General features: G+C 32.5%; 1 protein-coding gene across 3 annotated transcripts; it reads left to right on the forward strand.

Moving 5' to 3' along the window:
• Nucleotides 1-1,635: 1,635 nt before the first annotated feature.
• On the forward strand, nt 1,636-14,090 carry LOC120133805 (ATP-dependent DNA helicase Q-like 2). 3 transcript variants are annotated; one of them, XM_039150324.1, is made up of 21 exons: nt 1,636-2,005; nt 2,108-2,325; nt 2,442-2,588; nt 2,690-2,905; nt 3,508-3,612; nt 3,723-3,827; nt 3,921-4,043; nt 4,579-4,667; nt 6,079-6,115; nt 6,195-6,228; nt 6,986-7,038; nt 7,114-7,191; nt 7,263-7,328; nt 9,994-10,060; nt 10,134-10,187; nt 11,450-11,557; nt 12,308-12,372; nt 13,113-13,191; nt 13,361-13,578; nt 13,707-13,845; nt 13,903-14,090. In XM_039150324.1, exons 1-21 carry the CDS (start codon nt 1,942-1,944, stop codon nt 13,980-13,982), a joined length of 2,145 nt encoding a protein of 714 aa, XP_039006255.1. In that variant the 5' UTR covers nt 1,636-1,941; the 3' UTR covers nt 13,983-14,090. The 3 variants fall into 3 exon arrangements, with proteins under 3 accessions (XP_039006255.1, XP_039006253.1, XP_039006254.1); XM_039150322.1 differs by having other exon boundaries at nt 1,644-2,005; nt 13,707-13,791; nt 13,855-14,089; XM_039150323.1 differs by lacking the exon at nt 1,636-2,005 and having other exon boundaries at nt 2,188-2,325; nt 2,455-2,588; nt 13,707-13,791; nt 13,855-14,089.
• The last annotated feature ends 5,632 nt before the right edge of the window (nt 14,091-19,722 follow it).

A 19,722-nucleotide genomic window follows, 5' to 3' on the forward strand; every position in this document is an offset into this window, starting at 1 on the left:
CATCATCCCACTAGACTAACTGATTATTGATACAAATGGTCCCAACTATAAGATATTACTTTATTGATAAAGGGATAAGTTCAAAGTGTCATATTCAAAATAACAATATAAAATATTAAAAACAATCATGAAGTATACAAATGGCCCCGATTATAGGATATTACTTTATTGAGTCCCTCAATTATTAAAAATTATAAAATAGTCTCCCGATTATAGATAGCCACTTTGTTGAATCTATCGACTATTAAAAGTTATAGTCACCCAATTATTCATTATGTTTCAAATTTGTTATTTTCTATTAAAAAATTAACAATCTGGATTAGACGTTAACCTACTGACCAAGATATGATAAAAAAAGATCTCATAATCCCAAACGACTATCACGTCTCAGTCAATATGTTAACATCCAACTTAGACTACCGTTATTTTTTTAATAGAAAATGACGAATTTAAAACATAATGAATAATTGGATGATTATTTTAAAATTTTAATAATTGAAAACTCCCTACAAAATAGTATCCTAAAACCGAGATCATTTGTGTACTTTGTACTAAAAACAAACACTAATTATTTATTTGATGGATTAAAAAGAAAATTAAAACAATAAAATAATGAATTTTTTTCACTAGTGTAGCGTAGGAATGACGAAAATTTTAAAAGAATATGTATTTTTTTTCATTCATTGTTTAGCAGAGTTAAAAATTGAGATGAAAGAAAATTAAACTCTAATAAAATATATTTTAAAGTAATTCATATCTTCTTTCATCTTCCCTATCAAATTAGAATGTATTGTTTTTATTTGATTTAAATGAGCAAAAAAAAAAAAACATGAACAACAAAAGTTTTAAATAATTTTTTAAAAATATATGGACTAACCGTGACAAAGTAGATGTTCTTTGATATTGGATCAAGCCATGGATTTACGAACAAGCAAGTGAAGGAAAACAGAAAAATAACATGTAGTGGTGAGATTATTTTAAGAAAACTACTAATAAATACTGATAATATGAAATATGATATCAACCATGAATATGACGATAATGTGTTTGATAGCTTCAAATTATATAAAATTATGACTAAATCCACTGAAAATGTAAATATGAATCATTAAAATTATTATTATATTAATTAAAAATGAGATGCGTCATTGTTTCTATTAGTAATCAAAATTGATTTAGTTATTAGTAATTTGATTGATATTAAAATGTTTCATTAATGACTAAATTGATAATTTTTATTTATGAATAATAATAGGTAATTGATCTTAAAATTGTTTAAAAATTGAATTTTAATTTAATTGGTATTATTTGTTGGCCGACCGTAGGTTGAAATAGGTTTAAGCCTTTCCAATTTAAGAAGACTCGTTTATATTCAGAATTGAAGCTCTAGTTTTGCCATCCCAATTTTAACTGTCTAAAATTGTAATTCGTGAAAATTTTCTTCTATTTTTATTGCGGTAAAGATTTGTGCACTGCTCCTTCGCTCGTTGCTTCTATTTTCTTTGTACTTTCCTATCAATCGATTGACGAGGTATATTTTTATAAATCTGAATGCAGTTTCGTTATCGAAGGGTATAAGTTGCCCACCTTCTGTTTGTGTTTTTACCTACGTCATTTTGCAACTATATCTTAGTGGAATGCTTTTTCTTTCGTTTCTGTTACGGAAATCTCCAGATTTGGGGATAATCTGACCTAATTTATGTTAATTGAAGTTTGATGCTAGAAGTGCGAAGTGCTCCTTTTTCCTTCTTGCTAGTCTGCCTTACATGCAAACATATAAATTAAAAAGGCATTGGGAACTAGTTTCTAGTGTCTCCATCTAAAGACCCTGTTTCTAGTGATATAGACCCCAAACGAGCACCACCTGTTGAAGGGGGACGGGGAAAGCTAAAGGCCCTTGCCAAGTTTATTTATTTTTATTATTTATTTCTGGAGCAAAAAATGGATTCAGAGGTAATAGCAGAGGAGCTGCAAAACATTGAGATTGAGATTCATGATGTTGAAGGTGATGATTAATCAATTAGCGTGAAAGCAATTATTCATGTCTTTGTTTGTGGCATTATGGATGAGCGTGTTGCTTAATTGAGTAATTTCAATATTGCCCCAGACGAAATCCGGGAGTTATTGGCGAGGCAAGAGAAATTGTACGAGAGGCGATCGGAACTGCAAGATTTGCTGGGAACATGCCCTATAAATGTCAAGGATGTCTCGGCAACGACCACCATGCAAGAAGATTGGTCAGGGCCATTTGAATGGGATTCTCAAGCCGATGATATTAGGTTAAATGTTTTCGGCATATCTTCATATCGCCCAAATCAGCGAGAGGTAGGTTGCTTAATTCCATTATGTTTGGTAACCTTTTTTTGTTCTTTTCTTCTGGGATATGATGTCGTTTTCCTGAAAGTAAAGATGGGATTGTACTTAATGTAATGGTTTTGCAGATCATAAATGCAGTGATGAGTGGAAGAGATGTTCTGGTGATAATGGCTGCAGGTGGTGGCAAGAGCTTTTGCTACCAGCTTCCTGCTATCCTTCGTCCAGGAATTGCTATTGTAGTCAGTCCTTTGCTCTCTTTAATACAAGATCAGGTATTTTCTTTTTTCCTTCTTTAATTAGTTTTGAATATCAGATACCGCTTATTTGTTTTTTCCTCCCTTCAAATGCTTGCTAAGTATTAACAACAATTCAGGTAATGGGTTTGGTTGCCTCTGGCATTCCAGCAAATATGCTCACATCGACCACAAGTAAGGAAGATGAGAAGTCCATATACAAGGCCCTGGAGAAAGGTGAAGAAGACTTAAAATTATTATATGTCACACCTGAAAAAGTATCCAAAAGCAAGAGATTTATGTCCAAACTTGAAAAATGCCATCATGCTGGTCGTCTCTCTCTAATTTCCATTGATGTCAGTCTTACTTTTCTCTATTTCTTCTTTTGTCTCCGTTTTGATGTATATATCTTTGTTCTTTTATTCGTTTGCTTATTTTGATTTCTTATTCTTTCTTAACATTTCTTATATTTTAAGCATGCATGATTCCTTTTTACTGATATTGTTATGAATTTAAATATAACTATTGGATTATTAGAGCTGTGAGGGCTATATAATATACTGAAATTGGCACTTAACTAGTTTCTTCTGGATTTGAACCTATCTTTATGAGAATAGGAAGTAGCTGAGGTTATGAACCAATATGAACATTGTACTATACTTTTGTTAGTTTGTATATTTAATTCTATTAGACAGTCTAGGTTCGATACATATAAATTGTACAAGTTCTTTCAAAACTTGTAGGACTGTTGGTTGTACATTGTAAGCATAATTTGATAGAAAGTGGCATGCATCAAACAACTTTAATTTTACTAAACCTCAGGCTAAACTATTTATAATAACATGTATTTTTGTATGTATGTATGTATCATTGTTATTATTATTTTGTTTTGGTGACTTCGATCATTAAATTTATATTTTGCATCACCTTATGTACTTTTATGTTGGTTATTTCACAGGAGGCTCATTGCTGTAGTCAATGGGGTCATGATTTTCGCCCTGATTACAAAAATCTTGGTATACTCAAAACTCAGTTTCCAAATGTACCTGTTGTAGCTTTAACCGTATGTGGTTCTTTGTCCCTTAACATTTGCATGCTTTTTATATTTGCTGTTTTCTTAGCTGCAATTTTTCGGCTAAATATATGATCTTACTTTTTAAATATATTTTACAGGCAACTGCTACAATGAAAGTCCAGAATGATCTGATTGGGATGCTGCATATTCCAAAATGCGTAAAGTTTGTCAGCACCGTCAACCGGCCAAATCTATTTTATATGGTAACTTGTACAATTATTAGTAATTTCCATTTCATTGTTAAGAGTTCCTATCTGAACTTTGTTATTAGATAAAAGATTTTTCTTAAATTGCAGGTCCGAGAGAAGTCATCTGTTGGAAAGATGGTTATTGATGAAATAGCTAAATATATAAAAGAATCCTATCCAAATAAGGAATCTGGCATAGTTTATTGCTTTTCCAGAAAAGAATGTGAGCAGGTATGAGTTTTTTTCACACTTGAGTTGCCTCACACAACCTCAAACACATAAAATAACATTTCATTTCTTTTACTGTTTGCCATTATTTTCCTCATTCTAGGGGCATCCTAGTTGTAGGTTGTTCGCCGGCAAGAAAGTTGTGCTTAGTTCAGTTCCAAGTTAACATTATAGAGAGATGTATAGAAACACTAACCTTTATGTGGTTATAAATGCTCTTGGCATCATGCCATCATATACTACTCAACTTATTTCCTTCTATGCTACAATCTCCACAATCATTTAGTACCTGTTAGTATGTTATTTGCCTTGTCATTCTGCATCCTCAAACATCTTAAATGTCCATTCTAATTCTTGTTTTTATAACCACTGTACTATGTTCAAATGCTCTAGCTGTATCATGAATTAAAACAATAAATATCTGTTGGTTGTCATGTTATTAAGTCTAACTTATAAGATATCAGTATCTAGTTTCTAGATTTACAATGAGTGCATAGGCATGTACTATATATTCATTTCACTCTGTCAAGAACTGTAGGTTGCAAGTGAGTTACGTGAGAGGGGAATATCAGCTGATTATTACCATGCTGACATGGATGTAACTGCTCGTGAGAAAGTTCACATGCGGTGAGCTCAACTGTTCTAACTTCTAATTCTTGCTCAGAGTAAACAGTTTCTTGCTAGATTTGCACCTCATACACGGAAGTGATTAATCACTCCAGTATAAATTATAAAATATGTATATATTATATTAAAGGACGTGCCACATTTGTGACAACTATACTGGTTTATATTTGATGCACAGGGTGAGTAAGTGTTATACACTATCAATGATCATAAGATGACACATTGTTTCTAAAACTAAAGTGCTCAAGCCCTTAAAATTAATTTTTAATAACTTTATTTAGTTATTATTAAATTTTAATTAAATTTGTTATTTCAGTCATCAAATGTGTAGCTCCTGAAACAGCCAAGTATTCTTCACCTTTTACCATAGAGGGAGATGAACATCCCTCGTACTCCTTAAAATTAAATTTTAATAACTGTATCTAGGTTTAATTAAATTTTAATTAAAATTATTATTTCAGTCATCAAATCCGTAGCTCCTGAAACGGAAGAGTATTCTTCACCTTTTGCCACAGAGGAAGATGAACATTCATCATTCTCTCCCTCCAGTTATATTGCAGAAAATATCAATAACATAAACCAAGCATGCTCCAAACTGATTGAATTTAGGTACTTATATTTAAACCTAAAATACCGGTTATACCTTAAAGCTTGTTCTATAGAAGTAAAATTCTAATGGATGTAAAATAAGCTAAAGAATCTTAATTAGCCTAAACAATGTAAAGATAGTAATCAAACCCGTAAAACATAAAATAAAATTGTTAATAACTTTATACACTATCAATGATCATAAGATGACACATTGTTTCTAAAACTAAAGTGCTCAAAGCCCTTGAAATTAATTTTTATAACTTTATTTAGTTATTATTAAATTTTAATTAAAATTGTTATCTCAGTCATCAAATGTGTAGCTCCTGAAACAGGCAGGTATTCTTCACCTTTTACCATAGAGGGAGATGAACATCCCTCATACTCCTTGAAATTAAATTTTAATAACTTTATCTAGGTTTAATTAAATTTTAATTAAAATTATTATTTCAGTCATCAAATCTGTAGCTCCTGAAACGGAAGAGTATTCTTCACCTTTTGCCATAGAGGAAGATGAACATCCATCATTCTCTCCCTCCAGTTATAATGCAGAAAATATCAATAACATAAACCTAGCATGCTCCAAACTGATTGAATTTAGGTACTTATATTTAAACCTAAAATAACGGTTTTACCTTAATGCTTGCTCTGTAGAAGTAAAATTCTATGGATGTAAAATAAGCTAAAGACTCTTAATTATCCTAAACAATGTAAAGATTATAATCAAACCCATAAAATATAAAATAAAATCCTAGATAAGTTAAATTTTTGAACCCACATATTTTCATTTTTATCAGCCTCTTACATGTGTTTCATGATGTAGATGGAGCAAAAACAAATTGCAGGTCATTGTTGGTACAGTAAGTGTATCATCCACATTTTTCCAGATATCTTTTTGATTCTCAGTTTTCAGTTATTATATCTTCACTTCTATGCTAGGTTGCATTTGGAATGGGAATCAACAAACCTGATGGTAAGTATGATTAATGGTACTTACTGGAGAAAGAAAGGTGTATTAGGCATCCTGATGTGCATTGATATGGTCACGTAACTTGCAGAAGTTAGCTTTTTCAGTTTTTACGTGTATTTCTTAATTGAATATGGCAATTACCATTACAGTTTTCTGAAGGGTTAAAACAACATTTGGTCCCTGAATTTTGACAACTCTTCCCAACTTGGTCATTGAACTTTCTTTTTGGTCCACATTAGTCTCGAAACTTGGCAACTTTTCCCAATTTGGTCCTTAAACTTGGATTCCCCTTTAATCCTTAACAGTATCCAAGTTTAGTGACCAAGTTGGGAGAAGTTGTAAATTTTTGGCACTAATGTGGACCAAAAAGAAGTTCATTGATCAATTTGGGAAAAGCTTCCAAGTTCAAGGACTAATGTGGGCCAAAAGAGTTCAGGGGCCACGTTAGGAAAAGTTGCCAAGTTTAGGGACTCAATGTTGTTTTATCCTTTTTCTGGAAATCCCTCTTACTGAAACATCCTTAGCAATATATCTTGGCAGTCTCCATATTTTATAGACAAAGCTGATAACCATATATTTTGAAAGATAAAACTAGTAGGAACTTAGAAAAGCATTTGTTGTCATTCCTCTCTTTATTTTCCCTTCTTTTCTAATGTCTAGCCAACAAGCTTCCTAATAGGTGTATGCTATTAAGTATAATTTATACCTGCTTCTTTTATATCTAACACTTGTTTACTATTTGATACTTTACTGCTTGTAGTTAGGTTTGTAATCCATCATAGCCTGAGTAAATCAATGGAAACATATTACCAGGTTTTTGGCCTTTCCTCTGTGAACTTTTTCCTTCATAAATTCTCTCTTTTTTCTTTCTAACATAATTTGCTATAGGAAAGTGGCCGAGCTGGTAGAGATGGACTCCTGTCTGAGTGTTTGCTCTTTTTTAGGCCTGCTGATGTTCCTAGACAGGTAATGTTTTTTTTTTTTAATTGTCATGTTTGCTCTAGACATTGTATTGATTGTGGTCTTTATTTGAACAGAGTGCTATGGTCTTCCATGAAAACTCTGGATTGCAGAACCTTTATGACATAGTTCGATATTGTCAGGTATAATCATCTGTTTTGGATCTGTCATGTATGTATACATATGTTCTGAAGTGGGTCAATAGGGATGCTTGCTGTTTACACATTAGGGAGTTTGGAAGAATGAGTTTAATAATCATACATAATAGATCTGTTTTGCACTTTGTACCTTATTTGTTGCTTACTCATTAATTTTGGTGGAATTAATGGGTAAAATGGAAGGAATACCATGTTTAAGATAAAGAAGCACCCATGTGGCAATTTTTTCTCTCACAAGTGGGTTCAATGAATCCTACAAATCCTTATGCTTTATAGAGCATAGAACAATGATGTCAAAGAATAAAAGGAAAAAAAGTGCTTCATAGCTTTCCAGGCGAGTGTCTTTTGCTCCAGTCTAAGATGTTAGAAAAGCTATCTTCAGTTAGCTTAGCAATTTCCTATCACCTCCCCCCCGGGTGATTTTGAAAGTTAAAATGCCATTTTTAGTCTTGATTTTCATTATTATAAACCGTGCTACTGATTTCATTATTATAAACTCTGCTACTGATTTGTTTAGGTTATAACTTACAACCAAACATCTCTTTTTTTTCTTTTAATTCTTTTTTCCCTCTTCTAAAACATATTTTTATTGTTTAAAAACAGAGAAGTTGTTCTGTTATAGGTTTAAAAAACAGTCTGTTCTATCCCTGCATGAGGGTATTCCGTGTTTTCAAATGTACTGGGTGTTTTATTTATTTAATGAAATATGAGGTACTCTTTTCTTCATTCCAATGTTCGTTAACATACTTGTTAGTATGTGGACGAATACGAATGGAGTTTTTAATGAGACCTCCAATTTTTATAAAATAAAAAAAACAGAGAAGTTCTTTGTTATAGGTTTTAAAAAAAAGTCTGTTCTATCTGTTATTTAAACTTTGTCTTGTCATTCGTTTCATTATTATTTTTTCTTTTCTGTCTGTCTCCATCATGTGATGAGAGCAGTTAATTGGGAAGCGGATGAATTTGCCAAACTTGGGATTGGTTAATTGGAGGGGTTTTACTTGTGCTGTTGTTTTTGCTGTATTGGGATTAACTGGCAACTTTGGTCATTGTATTTGTTTGCATCTGGTTGTGTAATTTTGGAGTCAGTTTTTGTGTAGGGAAAAATCATATGCGTGTAGGTAGTGCTTTTTAGCACAATATTGAGTGGGCTGCCAAAGGTTTTTGGTGGTAATGTGTTCTTATTGTACTTGGTATTTATGCAATAAAACTTCTAAGGCACTCTTTTCCTCCTTCCAATGTCCGTTGAGTCTTTGTTGCCTGACGGATATGAGGGGGGTTTTTAATGAGGCCTTCCTTTTTATAAAAAAAAAATCTGTCTCTGGCATGAAAGTTTGTGTTTGTAGAAAGTAGATGATCGGTGAAAATGAAGTAAGTTTTATAATTTTATTCACCATTTTCTGATTCGAATAGGTCTGATTACAAAGCTTTATATAAGAGTTATTTACAAGAGTTCTAGCAAAACTAAACTATTTTAGCTTTATCCTTATCTACAAAGTAGGCTAGAATTAGTGTTAGACTAAAACACTAATATTTTGAAGATAAAACCTAATCTTTATCCTAAAGAATTATCACATAACTTACAGTGTTAGCCGCCTTGCATGTTTGAAAACTGTAATTAAACACTTGGAGAAGGTGGAAATTCAAATTTGTTGGATCCTATACTGATTTGTAAATGAAATAATAAATAGATGACTGTGCCAAGTAAATACAATGGAATATCCTTAATTTTACTGCAACAGCTGGCTTAATTACCTGTGTTTTATTTCGTAATAAATTAATGAATGAATTGTTATTAGACTTTAGCAATAACTTGATTTTTTTTTTATAAAAGTTGGAGGTCTCATTAAAAACTCCCTTCGTATTCTTCCACATACTAAGAAGTATGTTGAAGAACATTGGAAGGAAGAAAAGAGTGCCCCATAATTTATTAAATAAAACACCCAGTACATGTGAAAACACCGAATACCCTCATACGGGAATATACACCATTACAAAAACCATATCACCTAAAAATCTACCATCGTCAACCAAAAAGTCCCAAAGACAATAACCCGATTTCTAAAATACACCTCAAGCAAAAGGAAGAAAAACAACGCAAAAGAACATAACAGAACAGAAAACCAACACTTGCAACCATTAAAACTTGAATTTATAGAATGAACTATATTAAAATTTACCATCCTTGTTATTATTTATTATTATTTACACATTATATATATAAAAATTGCAGATCTTTATTTATATACATGTGTCTTATTTTTCTCGGGTGAGAGGTTTTCTAAAGCCTCGTGCTATATAGAGATCTTAGTGCTTTGAGTGTGCCTACTGCCCTTGACAACACTGGGTTAGAAGAGGGAAGACCTGGTTTAAGATGGAAAAGATACCAATATAACAATTTCTTTCACTCAAAATGGGTTTGGTAACTCCTACAAATGCTTATGCTTTTAGGGTTTAGAAGAATCAATGTTTTATTTCTATCATTGATTTCTCCGGCTGTTAGTTTCAGTGCCATTAGGTGTTCCACAGTTTTTGTTTAAGGATTGGTACTTTTTGCATTTCAATTTGATTGTGTTACTGTTAGTCTGCATGCGAAAGATCCTTTATTTCAAGAGAGCTGTTAAGTGTAACATTTTTCTTCTTATTGTAGTCTAAAAGACAATGTCGCCGAAGTGCCTTTTTCCGGCATTTTGCTGAGCCATTACAAGAGTGCAATGGTATTATGCGTTTACTTTGTATTATTTTTATCCCAATTTTAGTCAATATAATGATAATTCCATATTGTGTTAGGGATGTGTGACAACTGTGCATTCTCAAGTGAGATTAGGGAAGTGGATGCTTCGGGTATGTTTATTTGACTTGTATTTATCCAAGTTACTTTTTTTGTATTTAAAATTTATATTTTAAGTAATGTTCTCTTCACCTTTCTTTTCAACTCAATTATTTACAAGTCACTTTCTGCTGTTCTAGCTCAGCCATCTCGTTTTGGTTTTATCCTCTTCCTTTAATTACATTTTGTGGCTAAACTTTTCTGTGGCGTGAGATTTTTGTATTCCCTACACAACTAGTCAAAATTTTGTGTCTTGCCTGTATTATTTCGGGGTGAAAAGCAAATATATTTTATGGAAGAAAAATATCTCAACATCCATTATTCTCCAATAATATATGTCTGTAGACTTTTCAATGAAGTCCAGTTAAGTTTTTTTTTCTTATTTAGTTTTGTTATATAAGAGGATTGTCTTCATTTTAGTTTCTTGAACAGATTGTTGATTTCCTAGACTTTTCGGGTCCAGGAGTTGGCTACTGATCTTATTTTTTTAATTCCCTAATTAGCCAGCTACATGGTGATGTAGTTTAAAATGGAAGTCAGACTTTTCATTTGAGAAAAATTAAAGGAAATGAAACACATTCTCTTTACAGATGTCAATTATCATTTGATTTACCTCTAGGTACTTGGATTTTTCTCTTTCCTCCATGTTTCCCCCTTCCTCCCTTCTCTTATATTGTAGATATTAGGGTTTCTTAGAAAAAAAAGAAATAGACAAAGAATAGGGAGAACTGAAAAAAGAACCGGGGAAATCTCACCTAGGGTTTTATTTGCAATTACACCAAATACATTTTGGATACTTCCAAACGTTTGCAAATTGTGTTTTACAATATGTCAGAACAACATGTTGTATGTGATAAAATATATATATACTCGTATTTTTATGCAAGATAACTACATGATAAATGCTCAAGGTTGCATGTTGATTATCAGTCATAAATAGTCTCATGAGTCCATGTTAAAGCTTGCACACTGGAACCAGTTTTTATACTTTTTATACCCTTCCATCACTGTCATCACTAGAACTTTAATAGGGGTAGAAGTAGAGAGGTCGAAGAAGGAACAGTTTATTCAAGGTGAGAACAAGTGATTAACAATTTAAAATTCTAGACATAAGGGAGATCGTGTTTTTACTCTTGTTCCATTTTTCAATTTTTTTTAGAGAAAACCGAAAGTTTTACATATATTGAACTCATTTAAATTGTAAAATATTTGTTGTATTATTTATTTGGCATGGATTAATAAATAGTATTTTGCTTCATATGATCATTCTTTGCAGGTCATGCAAAACTTGTGATTTCTCTGCTGCAAGCTATGCAAGATGTAGATCAAAGAATGACAATGTTGCAGTTGGTGGACAGATTGAAAAATAAGCAAAGGCAACTAGGTTAATCCATCTTTTCTTGTACTACATCCAATAAGCGTGGTTAGGGTAAATCTATATGCCATTAGATGCCAATATATACTTGCATAGTTGCATTTCTATTTATAATTTCTGCCATGCGTTAAACTTGTTGCTTTCTATATTGTAAGGTATAAGAGAAGCAAAAGGATGAGTTTTGTATGTGTGTGAGGAGAGCATAACATTCAATGGGGTAAAATATAAGCATGAAATTATAACCATTAGAGGGTGGTAGGTAATGTATTCCCCTCTATCGGTGCATGAAAACATTGGCACTGCTTAAAATTATAACCTCTAGAGAGTGGTGGGCATGTATTGCTCTCTCTTGGTGCATGGAAATAATGGCAATCTTAAGAGACATATATCATGTATTACACGGTTAAGAAAAACTCAGAGCATGATTTGCGATTTGGTTATTCATAGAAGCATTTATGCCTCCCAAGAGTACCCTCAAAATTCATGAAGCTAAGAATATTGTATTAACATGTTCTTTGCCATTGAAACTTATACTTTTTGTCGGTAGTGTTTGGTATGTATATTCTCCATAATATTATCTCTAATGTCATATTCGACATGTGGTCTACATAAATCTGCTTCTCTATGTGAAATATTAAAGTCATATTTCTTTTATTCTCTCATATTCATTATCATTAAGTTAAAGTAAGTTCTTGGCAGTTCCCATTTATTGTATTGTAGCCACATAAACATATCTATTATTTTATATGTATTTACCAGATTTTGAACTAAAGAGGGAAGAGATGGAACAGCTCGTAGTACAGCTTATAATAAACCGTGTCTTGGTAAGAATCACTTAGTTTGTGGACCATGAATCTAGTGTGACTCATGATTATGCATCTAGTTGGCTACTGATCTTATTTTGTAATGTGTGTTGGTGGCTAAGATATTTTTGAAATTTTATACTTACAATTCTGCATGATATAAACTTTATTAGTTATTTGTCGAACATACTTCACTGCTGAAATTGCTCATTTCTGTCCGGAGTTAATGCTTGAGGCATGCTGAATTACATTAGGAAATCATGTGCTGTATGATTTAAATGTAAGCTACTGTACCTTCAAATGTGTGCAAAATGACTGACGTAAAATGTAGGTTAGGCAGTCATTATTTCAGTATCTTGAGTTTATCATGGCTAAAACACAAAGGTCTCTCAAGAGGGTATTAAAGGAATGATCACTTAAGTAGAATTAATATTGCACTTTATAATTGGAACTACTCGGGCACACACACACACACGTGTGCTTCACTTTTATTGCATTTCTAGTAATTATGAAGCGACATTTTCATGCTCAACTTATATGGGGCGAAAAAGGAATAGACAATAACGTATATTAAATATAAACATTGTTATTAGGAAGAAAACGTGCCAATCGTCACCATAATTAATAGTCATCGTCAGATAGTTTTCAATGTAGGGAATTTTGGGTGCTTCTATGGTTCTGAATGTCAAGACTTTGCTTTTAAATGCGATTTTATGATTTTGGTCTGTTTTTACTTCTGTTTGCTGCTTTCAATCATGCAGAAGGAAGAATTTCAACATACAGCTTATGCTACAAATGCTTATGTTAAAGTAGGGCCAACAGCAAACCTAGTCATGCAAGGTCTGAGTGCATCTCTTCTAGAATGCATGCTGTTCATTTTCTGCCTACAGTTTTACACTTGAATATAGCAGGCATTATATTCCATCCCGGACATGTGGTCTTTTGTCCATTTTGTGTAGATCTTATTCATTTGATTGAATACTATATATCTTTACAATTGAGCATGCAGGGAAAAAAATCATTAAGATGGAACTTGGTAGCATATTGAACGGTATGGATGATATGCGGAAATCCATTAAACATGGTGTCACATCGGGTTTGGAGTCTAAGCTAGATGAGCTGAGGAAGGAACTCGCATCTCACGATGAGGGAATATTCCCTCATTCCGTGTTGTCTGGCCAACAGATCAGCAGCATAAGTGCCAATCTACCAAAATCAATTGAAGAGGCAAGTCAGAAAATTTCTCAACTCTTTTCTTGCATACATCCTATGCTTACCAATTGGTAGAACAAACCTCGTTTTAAGCATCATGTTCCAATTCTGGTAACTTTGTGTGTGTTTGTTGTTTCTGGCAGTTAGAAAAGATTATTGGGAAGTTAAAGACAGAAAAGTATGGGGAGAGAATTCTTGAAGAAGTAAAAAAGTATGGTAATGCAGAGCATCCAAATAACGACGAGTCGAATAAAGAACAAAGCACTGAAGAAGAGGGACATCGTCACAGAGAGCATCCAAATAATAATGAGTTGAAGGAAGAAGAAAGCCCTGAAGAAGACGGACATACTAGAAAGAAGCTGAAGACCGACAAACAAGTTATTATGGTGGACAGCAGTAATGATGAAGCTGAAGCGTGAACACCCTTAAACTGCATCTATCCCTTGTCTACGCCCATATTTTCCCATGCATTTCAGGGCTTTTACCAATATGCTCCAACCTTTTTACTTGTTTTGGCTGATAGAAGGGAATAGATAACCTTTGCTAATTTCACTGATTATCTATTTCTTTAACCTAAAATTACATTTTTGTCCTCTCTTATATAAATTACAATTTTCATTTTCTACGAAACATATTTTTTCGATAGTTTCTAATTTATTTTGTTTCTAGTCAAATACATTGATAAAATAGATAACAATAAGGAAAAGAAATTCCGTTCGCATACAAATAACAGGTTTCAACATCATAATATCAAGGTTTAACGTAAAATTATCGTAAAAATAAATGTAAAATTATCGTAAAAGTAAATGTAAAATTATCGTAAAATTAAATGTTTAAATTATACGTAAAATTAACTTTAGGTATATTATTTTTCGTTAAAAATAAATGTATAATATTTTTTTTGTACTTTTAGGTATCTATCTTGTAAATGATATTAAAAAAATCGTTATGCGTTACGTATTATATTTATATATTTTTAAAATTTTATTTAAAAAACTTGGAAATATTATTAATTAAAAACCCTAAAATTTTCTAAAATTCTAAAAAAAAAACTTTGAAATCCTAAAATCCCTCGTTCCAACTCCATTACTGGCCATCATCGGTTGCCTCCATAATCATTGAACGGCCACCAAGCCGTCGTCGAACTTCCACTGTCAATAATTTTTCTTGTCGTCGTCTAAATCTCCCTAAATCTATAAATTTAAAAAAATTAAATTTCTAAATATATTACCCAAATCCCTAATCTTAATCTCAAATACCCATCGTGGATCGTGTCTTAAATTGTGAAATTATTGCTGTAATTTCAAAATTGAGGTGTGAATATTGGATTTCCTTTACGATCAAAAAATACGGTTCGAAGAGTCGCCACCAATATTTGATTAGGGTGTGATTGGGCACCCAAAAATATTTGCTATTTTAAATAAAAAAATTAATTTTAATTAAAACAACAAGTTAAGGTATGCGTTACCAAAATCGAGTTCGGGAATCGGTTACGTGTGGGGAAGGATTAGCACCCCCACAGCGCCCTAAATCAGTAGTTAGTCGATTAATTAATGTCTTTGCAATGAACTTTACAACTTCGAATTTAATTTGATTTTTGATCCCATAAAACGAAAATGTAAATTTAAAAAACATTTAGAAGCACTCAAATAAATTAAATTAAAATTACCGAGTCGTTTTATAAAGATAAAGAATGTTCGATTATTTACAAATATCGAGATCAGATCTTAAAAGTTATAACAACATTTTCTCGATAAATTTAAATAGCCGAATATTTCTTTTTCTTCCATTCCCAAATTTTAAAGTGATAAATCACTTTCTTAAGTGTCACTAATAGGATACACTTTTAATTTAAAATCGTTAGAAGCGGACCTCTAATCAGTTAAGACAGCCCACTTAAAACAAATTTAAATTAAAAGGGTACTACCCTTAATCCAATTATGTTGTATGGTCAAGTTGTGCACATGAGGCTAACATGCTTATAAAAAAAAATACACCATGCTAGAAATAATATATACATGTATACATATATCATAATCGTTCAAACACCTATTTAGTATACTTTCGAATCTAACTGTAATCTGATCCTACATGTATATGCACGAAAGAAAATCTTAAACATGGACTAAGGCAAAAAAAGACAGATTTAAGGTCAACATCACAAACTAAGTAAACTGAAAGATAACATGTGTGAAAATCTCAAACATCATGCACTACAAACGTAATAAAGCCAAAGGAATACCAAGTGTCGAAACGGTTTTTCCTTAGAGGTGAAAAAATGAGATTTTAAAAACCACATGAATTCTTAACTATCCTCTTTCAAATAATTTTTAATTTAAAAAACAAATGCGGTTTAAAAGACCTCTCGTTTCGAAAAATTTTGGATTTTCTTTACGATCGAAAAAATACGGTTCGAAGAGTCGCCACCAATCTTTGATTAGGGTGTGATTGGGCACCCAAAAACGTTTCGTCATTTTAAATAAAAATTAATTTTAATTAAAACAACAAATTGAGGTATGCGTTACCAAAATCCGAGTCCGGGAGTCGGTTACGTGTGGGGAAGGATTAGCACCCCCACAACGCCCTAAATTGGTACATAATCGATTAATTAACGTCTTTGCAATGAACTTTATAAATTCGAATTTGATCTAATTTTTGATCCCGTAAAACAACAAAAAAATGAATTTTATAATATTAAAAAATACTCAAAATAATTAAATTAAAATTACCAAGTCGTTTTAGAAAGATAAAGAATGTTCGATTATTTACAAATATCGAGACCAAATCTTAAAGATATAACAACCTTTTCTCGATATATTTAAATAAACGAACATTTCTTTTTCTCTCGTTCCCAAATTTTAGGTGACGAATCAATTTTTAGGTTTCACTTTCGGGATACACTTTTATTTTAAAATTATTAAAAGCGGACCTCAAATCAGTTATGACTGCCCACTTAAAATAATTTTAAATTAAAAGTGTATTACCCTTAATCCAATTATGTATTATGTCGAGTTATGCAAATGAGGTTACCATGCGAATAGTACAAAAAAGGATGTCATGCCAAAATTAATTAAACAAAATTAAAAATATCATACAACATGACAAAAAAATATATACATATATTTTGATTAAAAATTAAAAATTATGCATATTAACATGTAATGTACAAATGTGACTCAAATATAAAAACAAAAACATAACATGCTAAACTAAAAATTTAAAAAGTGTATATACATATTAAAACTAAGACTGAATTTAACTAAATGTAAAATTCGACATACAAAAAAAATAATTAAAAAAAAAAATAAAAACAGGGACCTAAATAAAAAATTCGCATAAATATAAAGTATTTAAACACAAATAACCCAAAAAAAAATTACAACTAACACAAAAATTAGGAAAACTACGAAATCAGGCCAACTACAAAATGGCAGAATTCGAAAGCAATCCTGAATGTGACTAAAGTGTAATAAAAGCTAAATATTGACTAAACACTACTCTAAAGTTAAAATGGCTAATACTAATTAACCCTAAAATATTAATATAAAACCTAACTAAAACTTAAACCTAAGCTAAATACACCTAAAATAACAATCAGCCGCTTATACCCATCTCCTTCTTCCCCTCTTCTATTCTTCATCGCTTCCATGGTCGAGAGCCCTTATTCAAACCTATTATCGCCACCGCATGGCCACCAGACCTTGGTGGTCACCTCTCCTCTGGCCACAAGACTCAAACAACCAAGGTAACAGAATCCCATCACTCTCCTTACTCCTTTTCTTTATTTTGTTTCGAATTTTTTTTTTGTTTCATAGAACTAATATCAACCCTTTTTATTAGACGATATAATCCCTAATCAAGATGAAATTGAATTTACGAGACTTTAACTGCCTTCACAACCCAGGTAAATCTCTAATTTCTCCCTATTTTCTATTTTGGTTTCGAAAGAAAGAAGAAGAAGAAAAAAACAGAAAACAAAATAAATGCTAGAAAGATTTAAGAATGAAAACAAAAACAAAACCTTTTCAAATGCCTTCTCTTTTGTGTATCACTTGATTTTGCCTTTGTTGTTGGGTTTTAATGGAAATGATGTATTGCCTTCATTTTCTGTTGTTGATGAACTCCTCTCGTTTGTTGTTTTCTTCACTTTTGCTTCAAAAATAAACACACGCACACCTAACACTACTAGGAGTCGAAAAGAATCTGAGGAACACCTCAAAATTAGTTTTCATTGCTTTCGAATAAGAACGGAAAAATCCCTGTTACACTAATTGATTCTTGAATACAGGGGAGAAAGAATTCCTTTACGCACACTGTTCTCTTTTTGTTTCTTCTATTGTTTTCAAAAACAAATTAAAATTTCTCTTCCCCCAATGGTCTCTCTGTTCCCAATTAATCCCCTTGTTGTCTCTCTTTTTTCTTTTTTTTTGTTCTGTCTCCCTTTTCCAGTAGTTAATCCCCCCTTCTCTGTATGATTTCTGATGGTTAATGCCTCCCAAAAACTGACCATTTACAGTTTTTTAATTCCCCACTATCTAATTATTCCAACTGCTAAAAACCAACCTGGATCTCTTTCTTTTTCTGCATCAAACTGTTGTCAATTGGTCTTGAGCTGGACCTTCATCCGGTTTGGGCTCATCTGGGCTCTCATTGCTTCGGGTCTGCTCCGACTTGGCCCCGGACAGAAACGAGCATCTACAGCTGCCCCTCTTTGCTCATTGTCGTGTAACGAGAATAGAACAAAGATCAAAAGATGATCGAATTTGTCCGGTCATGAGAACTTCAAAAGATTAAACCACTCAATATTACATCGGGATAAGCGAGACTTGAAAAATCTTCAAATGACGAGTATGTTCCCTATTCCTTCAGGAAGTATAAGACTCGAACAATCTTCATAAAATGTGTCTGCTCTCTATTCATTCAGAGAGTATAAGACTTGAACAATCTTCAACAAACGTGTCTGCTCCCTATTCGTTCAGGGAGTATAAGACTCGAATAATCTTCAACAAACGGGTCCGCTCCCTATTCCTTCAGAGAGTATAAGACTCGATCTTCAATAAACGTGTTCGCTCCCTATTCCTTCAGAGAGTATAGGACTCAATCTTCAACGAACTTGTCCGCTCCCTATTCCTTCAGAGAGTATAGGACTCAATCTTCAACGAATTTGTCCGCTCCCTATTCCTTCAGAGAGTATAGGACTCAATCTTCAACGAACTTGTCCGCCCCTTTCCTTCAGAGAGTATAGGACAATCTTCACGAACTTGTCCGCTCCTATTCCTTCAGAGAGTATAGGACTCAATCTTCAACGAACTTGTCCGCTCCCTATTCATTCAGAGAGTATAGGACTCAATCTTCAACGAACTTGTCCGCTCCCTATTCATTCAGAGTATAGACTCAATCTTCAACGACGAATTGCTTCACTACTCTCGTGAAGGCTTATAGATTTGCTTCAAAGGTCAAACCTGAAAATCAAACATTATTCATCATGAATGTATATTTGAAAAATATTATACTAAAAAATTTAGAATTTGATAAAATTTCTGAAAATCCATCTCCATCGTGAAAACTTGTCTGGAGCCATTGGATATTTGAATCTGCTTTGACTCAATTTTCGTATAAACATCATTCTTGTCCAAATCTCAAGACCAGTTATCTTCATCTCGATGCTTTCATATCTTCAATCTTCAACTATCCCTGGGAAACCTGTAGATATTTAAGCCATCATGCGATTATGAATGCCATGATTCTACTCATGCCTAAAATGTATGCAAATATGCAATTCAATGTGTTTTCTTCTTTGAAGGAACTCTATCTCCTTTTGATATCGATGGAACTCGGCTTCATCTTGGGCACAGAACGTTTGAGCAGTTCACCCCAGTTGACAATCTCAATTCCATATCTCTCTACTTAACATGACCCTGACTCCTTTCTTTCTTGAAACCCGCCAGTATCCATGACCAACTTCTCGACAAACAACAATCTCTTAGGGTAATCTTTTAATGGCTGAAATTTTCTACGAACTCCAAAGTTTTAGCTTCCCGTAGCCACACAAGCCTACATGTTTAAACCATTGTCAACTTCAGAATACCTGCATTTTCCAAAACCTTTTCACAATACAAAAATGATCTCATGTACCTCAAGTTAAGCTTTATGTTTTAA

Source organism: Hibiscus syriacus, unplaced genomic scaffold (assembly GCF_006381635.1).
Source record: "Hibiscus syriacus cultivar Baekdansim isolate YM2019G1 unplaced genomic scaffold, ASM638163v2 tig00110596_pilon, whole genome shotgun sequence".
NCBI lineage: Eukaryota > Viridiplantae > Streptophyta > Magnoliopsida > Malvales > Malvaceae > Hibiscus > Hibiscus syriacus.